The sequence below is a fragment of the Procambarus clarkii genome, chromosome 19 (assembly GCF_040958095.1).
Source record: "Procambarus clarkii isolate CNS0578487 chromosome 19, FALCON_Pclarkii_2.0, whole genome shotgun sequence".
Lineage (NCBI taxonomy): Eukaryota > Metazoa > Arthropoda > Malacostraca > Decapoda > Cambaridae > Procambarus > Procambarus clarkii.
In genome coordinates this window covers 18,682,286-18,691,027 of record NC_091168.1, presented here as the reverse complement: position 1 = coordinate 18,691,027, position 8,742 = coordinate 18,682,286, and the positions used below count along the sequence as shown (strand labels likewise).

Genomic DNA, 8,742 nt, shown 5'->3' with positions numbered 1-8,742 from the left:
ACCATTAAATTCATATAAATTATACCTCATATGGTGGCTTATAACTACATTGGTCAGTACTACTCCATATTATGGTAAACATGAGTTAGTACAAAGTTAAATGGGTTCTCATCTGTTATTGTAGGTATGGCCAGATTAGGCAGTGTGAAACAGCTGTTTTAACACCTGTGTTTGGTTGGGTACATGTGGTCCAGGTGCTGGGCCATGTAATGGCGTCTGTAGGGGCAGCCAGATCATGCATGAAAGCATCACAGGTTATGTAGTTGGTAAACAGCTAATATCTCCAGATCACAAGTTTACCTGTGAAAGAATGGGCTTTAATAATGGCTCCGTTAACATATAAAGTACAGGTGTGACATGAATTTATTTGTGTGTAGTAAAGATGAGTAAACTCAATGTTTGGGGTGTCGCCCCCACAGTTTAACCGAAATGATATTTATCTAAGATTATTGGGCCCTTAAAAATTATATATTACACAAGTCGGATACTATGGTACTCCTGTTGTTGTAGAGGTTGCTGAGGCAAGGCACTACGATGGAATAGTCTATCGTGTGTGAAGCGTGTCTCAAAATCTCTAGAAGCACTCGTGTGTGTTTAAATTTTTTCTGAGACGAAGACGCCGCCTCCCCGAGGTGGTGTTCCAATAATATTTGGGTCCAATACTCTGTCATATTCCAAGTTTATTTAACAATAGTAAGGGAGCCTGTGGTTGTATGGTATAATTATCTTAGATACCAGTCATAGTGAATACTATATTGTTAAGCATTAACACTAGACTGTTGTTTAAAAGAAATGAGATGTGTAAATATACGTGTTGTGATGTCACAATCTCCCAATCTCTTTAAATTTATGTTAGTGGCTATGTTGACATGCTATGTATGTCGGATTTCCGACATACCCAGGTGGGGCCAGTGCTGCACCATGCCACCCTCCCAATGAAACTTCACCAAAAACTTTTTCACACTTTCCTTAGCTCCCTCTCAAATTTTATAGGTTCCCTCCCACTTTTTACAAACCTTCCTTTCTGTTTCCCGAGGCCGGCCTCTCACGTTCCCGAGGCCGGCCTCTCACGTTCCCGAGGCCGGCCTCTCACGTTCCCGAGGCCGGCCTCTCACGTTCCCGAGGCCGGCCTCTCACGTTCCCGAGGCCGGCCTCTCACGTTCCCGAGGCCGGCCTCTCACGTTCCCGAGGCCGGCCTCTCACGTTCCCGAGGCCGGCCTCTCACGTTCCCGAGGCCGGCCTCTCCACGTTCCCGAGGCCGGCCTCCCACCGTTCCCGAGGCCGGCCTCCCACCTTCCCGAGGCCGGCCTCCCACCTTCCCGAGGCCGGCCTCCCACCTTCCCGAGGCCGGCCTCCCACCTTCCCGAGGCCGGCCTCCCACCTTCCCGAGGCCGGCCTCCCACCTTCCCGAGGCCGGCCTCCCACCTTCCCGAGGCCGGCCTCCCACCTTCCCGAGGCCGGCCTCCCACCTTCCCGAGGCCGGCCTCCCACCTTCCCGAGGCCGGCCTCCCACCTTCCCGAGGCCGGCCTCCCACCTTCCCGAGGCCGGCCTCCCACCTTCCCGAGGCCGGCCTCCCACCTTCCCGAGGCCGGCCTCCCACCTTCCCGAGGCCGGCCTCCCACCTTCCCGAGGCCGGCCTCCCACCTTCCCGAGGCCGGCCTCCCACCTTCCCGAGGCCGGCCTCCCACCTTCCCGAGGCCGGCCTCCCACCTTCCCGAGGCCGGCCTCCCACCTTCCCGAGGCCGGCCTCCCACGTTCCCGAGGCCGGCCTCCCACACCAATCGGTGTCTTAGAAAGTTTTCAGAATTTTATTTGTCTTCATTTTCGCCAGAGGGACAAGACTGATGTAATTGAGAAGAAAGCAGTGGGAAGGGAAGAGGAGGTTGGCGGTAAGTCCAGCAGGTCTGACACGGGACTAAACCGCTCAAACATTTGAGAGCATCGGCTGTTGTTCGTATTTATTTATTGTCGTCTTGTTTACATTGTGAAACAGATGAAGAAATCGTTACTGTGAACACAAAGGAGGAAATCCTACACTAGTATAAAATATGTTATTAATCTTCTGGTACTTTGTTCCTCTGTAAACAGAGGTTCAAGGTTGCCAGAACACGCGATCATGCCTATTAAATACAGTGGTGCCAGGTGCTCCTTGCGGCCCCTGGCTGCGGTGCTCCTTGCGGCCCCTGGCTGCGGTGCTCCTTGCGGCCCCTGGCTGCGGTGCTCCTTGCGGCCCCTGGCTGCGGTGCTCCTTGCGGCCCCTGGCTGCGGTGCTCCTTGCGGCCCCTGGCTGCGGTGCTCCTTGCGGCCCCTGGCTGCGGTGCTCCTTGCGGCCCCTGGCTGCGGTGCTCCTTGCGGCCCCTGGCTGCGGTGCTCCTTGCGGCCCCTGGCTGCGGTGCTCCTTGCGGCCCCTGGCTGCGGTGCTCCTTGCGGCCCCTGGCTGCGGTGCTCCTTGCGGCCCCTGGCTGCGGTGCTCCTTGCGGCCCCTGGCTGCGGTGCTCCTTGCGGCCCCTGGCTGCGGTGCTCCTTGCGGCCCCTGGCTGCGGTGCTCCTTGCGGCCCCTGGCTGCGGTGCTCCTTGCGGCCCCTGGCTGCGGTGCTCCTTGCGGCCCCTGGCTGCGGTGCTCCTTGCGGCCCCTGGCTGCGGTGCTCCTTCAGCAGGGCTCCATAACTTCTTGCTGATGACTGAGGTCTTCCTGGCCAGAAGACTGACCATCAACACTCATCTTAATCTCCCGCCTTCATTTACTTTGTACATATTTACTTATTCATGTTAAATATTTTTGGCTTATGCTTTGGATTAGCAAAGTAAGAGACTTACTTTAAAATTGTTGTAAGTTCTTTAATTTCCTGTGGCGGAGTATTACCACAGTCTGTGTTCTACCTAGTTGACACCTGGTTGATGGGGTTCTTGGAGTTCTTCTACTCCCCAAGCCTAGCCCGAAGCCAGGCTTGACTTGAGAGTTTGGTCCACCAGGCTGTTGCTTGGAGCGGCCCGCAGGCCCACATATCCACCACAGCCCGGTTGGTCCGGCACTCCTTGGAGAAAACTATCTAGTTTTTTCTTGAAGATGTCCACGGATGTTCCGGCAATATTTCTCATAGTCGCTGGGAGGATGTTGAACAATCGCGGACCTCTGATGTTTATACAGTGTTCTCTGATTGTACCTATGGCACCTCTGCTCTTCACTGGTTCTATTCTGCATTTTCTTTCATATCGTCCACTCCAGTACGTTGTTATTTTACTGTGTAGATTTGGGACTTGGCCCTCCAGTATTTTCCATGTGTATATTATTTGATATCTCTCTCGTCTTCTTTCTAGCGAGTACATTTGGAGAGCTTTGAGACGATCCCAATAATTTAGGTGCTTTTTCGCGTTTATGTATGCCGTATATGTTCTCCGTATTCCCTCTATTTCAGCAATCTCTCTTGCTCTAAAGGGGGAAGTGAGTACTGAGCAGTACTCAAGACGGGACAACTCATGTGATTTGAAGAGTACAACCATTGTGATGGGATCTCTGGATTTGAAAGTTCTCGTAATATATCCTATCATTTTTCTCACTGACGCAATATTTGTTTGGTTATGCTCCCTAAACATTAGGTTGTCAGACATCATTATTCCCAAATCCTTTACATGTCGCTTTCCAACTATGGACAAATTTGATTGTTTTGTACCCTGTATTATGTTTAAGGTTCTCACTTTTACCGTATCTGAGTACCTGGAATTTATCGCTGTTAAACATCATGTTATTTTCTGCTGCCCAGTCCAAAACTTTATTATTATCAGCTTGAAGTTTTTCAATGTCTTCAGCACAGGTAATTTTCATGCTGATTTTTGTGTCATCTGCAAAAGATGGCGCGAAGCTGTGCCTTGTATTTGAGTCTATATCTGATATGAGAATAAGGAAACAGTGGTGAAGTCCCAGAGATAAGAAAGGAAATATCTAACCAGACACCACTAGGGAAGTTTGTGATTATTTCCTCATCTCCAGTGGGGAGATGAAGAAGCATCTGCTAGAATTGGATGTGACAAAGGCTATAGGCCCGGATGGAATCTCACTATGGATACTAGAGGAAGGAGCAGAAGCTCTGTGCCTGCCACTATCCATGGTGTACAACAAATCACTGATAACATGTGAACTACCAAAAATTTGGAAGACTGCCAATGTAGTCCCAATATACAAGAAGGGTGATAGGCAGGAGCCACTGAACTGCATGCCAGTGTCCCTAACTTGCATACCATGCGAGATAATGGAGAAGATTGTGCGAAAAATCTAGTGGAAAATCTGGAGCGAAAGAACTTTGTAACACAGCAGCAGCATGGGTTCAGGGATGGCAAATCATGCCTCACAGGATTAATTTAATTCTATGACTAGGCAACACAAATCGGGCAATATAGAGAGAGCTGGGAATACTGCATATTTTTGGATTGTCGAAAAGCCTTTGACACAGTACCAGATAAGAGACTAGTGCACAAGCAGAAGATGCAGGCGGGAGTGAAAGGGAAGGTACGCCACTTTATAAGGGAGTACCTAAGCAACAGAAGACAACCAGTCACCGTGAGGGGTGAGGTCTCAGAGTCTCACCAGTCGAGTCCCGCAGGGTTCAGTCCTTGGACCTATACTGTTTCTGATATATGTAAATGATCTCCCAGAGGGTACAGAATCGTTTCTTTCATTGTTTGCTATTAACTAGATGAATACACACATTCCCAGGAAACAGCCCGTAGCAGCTGTCAAACTCCCAGGTACCTATTTACTGCTAGGTTAGCAGGGGCATCAGGATGAAAGAAACTTTGCTCATTTATTTCCGCCTTCGTCGGGAATCGGACCCTGGGGTACTAGGACTACGACCCCCGAGCACTATCCACTCAGCCGCGAGGCCCTTCATCTTACGCCATCCACAACTCTTAGATGTTCTGTTCATGTAGATAATGTTTAACATGGTCACATTTGTTCAGTCAACCGGTAGAACTCTCCCAGCAAGTCAACAACCCAGCGACGTACTCCACTTGACGAAACTATATCCTCAACAGTACTGATGAGCGCTGTTTGCTCAGTTTTTTTTTTTTTTTTTACTGAAATTATGAGGATTCCTCCCTGAACTGGTTTGTAGAATATTATGGATGACTTAACCCTTGAGTGTTGCCTCGGACCCGTCTTGGTCAACATGTTGGTGAGCGTCGGTGCACTCGCAACATTGAGTGTGTGGCGTGCTGCATTATTCACTCAACTAACATTCCAGTACCTAACAATATTATCTGTAAAAACTGGTTTCCAAGAAAGGGCGACAAGAAATACGCCCCTGGCTGTACCCGGCACACCACGCCCCTGGCTGTACCCGGCACACCACGCCCCTGGCTGTACCCGGCACACCACGCCCCTGGCTGTACCCGGCACACCACGCCCCTGGCTGTACCCGGCACACCACGCCCCTGGCTGTACCCGGCACACCACGCCCCTGGCTGTACCCGGCACACCACGCCCCTGGCTGTACCCGGCACACCACGCCCCTGGCTGTACCCGGCACACCACGCCCCTGGCTGTACCCGGCACACCACGCCCCTGGCTGTACCCGGCACACCACGCCCCTGGCTGTACCCGGCACACCACGCCCCTGGCTGTACCCGGCACACCACGCCCCTGGCTGTACCCGGCACACCACGCCCCTGGCTGTACCCGGCACACCACGCCCCTGGCTGTACCCGGCACACCACGCCCCTGGCTGTACCCGGCACACCACGCCCCTGGCTGTACCCGGCACACCACGCCCCTGGCTGTACCCGGCACACCACGCCCCTGGCTGTACCCGGCACACCACGCCCCTGGCTGTACCCGGCACACCACGCCCCTGGCTGTACCCGGCACACCACGCCCCTGGCTGTACCCGGCACACCACGCCCCTGGCTGTACCCGGCACACCACGCCCCTGGCTGTACCCGGCACACCACGCCCCTGGCTGTACCCGGCACACCACGCCCCTGGCTGTACCCGGCACACCACGCCCCTGGCTGTACCCGGCACACCACGCCCCTGGCTTTAACCATTGTATATAATTGGTTGTAGCAAGTCCACACTGTAACTCTAGAAAGTCGAGGTCACTGAGAGGGAAGGTGAGGGGATGATGATAGTCACTGAGAGGGAAGGTGAGAGGGATGATGTTGGTCACTGAGAGGGAAGGTGAGGGGATGATGTTGGTCACTGAGAGGTTGAGGGGACACAGCCAGAGGACTGGGGAGGTGTGAAGCGGTCTGACCCGCGACCTTTAGATTGGAATTTGGCTGTAGTGGTGAATATTGAATGTATACCCTTTCTCACGCACCTCTTACCTGCCCTTCCTAACTTGCCCTTCCTCACGCCGCATCACTAAAGCTTTTACCCTTCCTACGGTTCTGAAACGCTTTTTCTGTGAACACTTTTCTTCACACTCCCACTGCATTTCCATCTTCACCGATGGGTCCAAGTCTGCGGACGGTGTAGGCTACTCTGTTGTTTTTCCCTGACCACACTTGTGTGTGTCGCCTCCCTCCGGAGACTAGCATCTTCACGGCAGAACTTTATACTATTTTTTATGCTCTTCGTCTCCTGCTTTCTCGTTGTCAATCCTCCTTTGTGGTTGTAGTTGACTCTCATAGTGCCCTCATGGCTCTGGGGTCTAATCCGGTCCATCCGGTGGTTATCGAGATTCAACATTGGCTGTTTCTTATCTCCAGTAAATTTAAGTCGGTAGAGTTTTGCTGGGTTCCCAGTCATGTTGGTGTCTTTTTAAATGAGCGTGCGGATGCTGCCGCTAAGGAAGCTATCTGCTCTTGTCCCATCTCCCGCAAACGTATTCCTTATTTCGACTTTTACCCAGTTATTCATTCCTCCATCCTTGCCCGTTGGCAGGGTTAACAAGAACAGCAACCTGTTCTTGTTATAGCACCTGGCATGCGCACGTATACTCTACTTATGGCCAAAAACTGATGTACAAGAATATGGTAGCGGCTCGCGAAATTTACACGAGGTCCCGTTTACTGCTCGTGGGTCCTTTGGTTGGTTAGGTTAGGACATTTTAGTGCGACAGTTTCTTGACGTTGGGAACGCTGGCAAGAACGCGCTCTCCAGAGATACTTAATGCAGAGTTGTAGTAATTTGGAGCAGTATGTGGATTATATTGGTTTCATAGACATTTGCCTTTTTTGGGGTTGGTAGTACTATGGCAGGTAGAAGAGCTGAGTTATATTTTTGTTTCGGATCTACAAGTTTTGTTGGGATTTTTGGTGTATTCTTGTTCTCAAATTTCTTATATAATCCAAAGCTATAGTCAATTTCTTCTTTGATTTCATATACAGACTTTGATTGCATATTTTTGGGCAAACGCATCTGTTCTCTCATGCATTAAGAGGCCAAATTAAGGATGAAATAAACTCTTGTTGCCATCATAAATAATTGTGTTGTATTTGTGTCTAGCTTCAAACACAAACATGCTGCAATTATGTCTTAGGGAGTTGAGCGCAATTAAAGGTGGTAAGAAATCGCTTTAAATTAATATGTTAATTTTGAAGATAAGTACACAATTGTGTGAACGGTTTACAGAAAACAGTTGGGTGTAAAGGTCGAGACCTAGGTGACAACTGACTCCCCACTAAACTATACGAGATGTCACTGTCACAAGTGGTCTGAGGGCGGCATGAGTGGGCTGGTGGAGAGAGATCAGTGCATATGGTCTGGCAGAGGAAGGGCTCTCTGGACACACTTAAGTCATTATACTCAACGTAAGACTTTCAGTAATCCCAAGGTGAAAGAGAGGGGGAGATAGAGAGAGATATAGAGATATATTTTTTCATATAGAGATAATTTAAGTGAGTGATTAAGTCCGTCTGCAACATGCACCTGAATTATATACACTGGGCATTGATCCTGAGAGACGCTGCAAGACGCCGGATCTTGATGGAGTGTTAGCGACCATTGATTGATGTGTCCCCCCCCCGGGGGAACACCACGAACAATACACACCTGACTTGTTTACCCTCCTTGGGGGGGGGGGGGGTTAGTACTCCTTCTCGCACTCACGCACCTCTCGCACTCACGCACCTCTCGCACTCGCGCACCTCTCGCACTCACGCACCTCTCGCACTCACGCACCTCTCGCACTCACGCACCTCTCGCACTCACGCACCTCTCGCACCTCTCGCACCTGATGCACTCATGCATCTGATGCACTCATGCATCTGATGCACTCATGCATCTGATGCACTCATGCATCTGATGCACTCATGCATCTGATGCACTCATGCATCTGATGCACTCATGCACTCATACACCTGATGTATTTTCCTCAACTTGGATAAATTCAGTTCTATACTTGGCAACAAAATAGTTTAACTCTGTGAGAGTTAAATATTATAACACAATTATTGAAATATAGGTTAGGTTAGGCTCGCCTGAAATCAATTTACTTACCAGTGTTTGCTTCATGTAATATTATTTAATCTTTATTAAAAGTTTAAATTAGATAATCCGGCATGTTGGTGACATAAGCACTTGTGTGAAGGACTTAATGCGCACAACTATACACCACTCGAGGAGAGGATCTGCACTCTCTACTACATATAAACAGCTAGGCTGTTATTCTTTATTTGTTTCTTTTAATTTATAGAATTTATTACATAGCCTCCTTATAGTATCAGTCTAATTTATGAGGTGTTACTATCTAAATTTACATTGATCCTTTTTTAACCAGATTGTGCAGTTTAATAAAGTT

General features: G+C 49.9%; 2 protein-coding genes across 4 annotated transcripts in view; both read left to right on the top strand.

Annotated features, from left to right (window-relative positions):
- LOC138366311 (uncharacterized) overlaps positions 1–1,794 on the top strand; it is a 2,737-nt gene extending 943 nt beyond the window's left edge. The window contains exons 3-4 of the mRNA XM_069327338.1: positions 125–206; positions 994–1,794. Of these exons, the coding sequence (XP_069183439.1) occupies positions 125–206; positions 994–1,794 (883 nt within the window). The remainder of the gene's footprint in view (positions 1–124; positions 207–993) is intronic.
- Positions 1–8,742, top strand: part of LOC123752625 (protein O-linked-mannose beta-1,2-N-acetylglucosaminyltransferase 1) — a 140,671-nt gene that overhangs the window by 87,562 nt on the left and 44,367 nt on the right. The gene's annotated exons all lie outside the window — the stretch shown is intronic.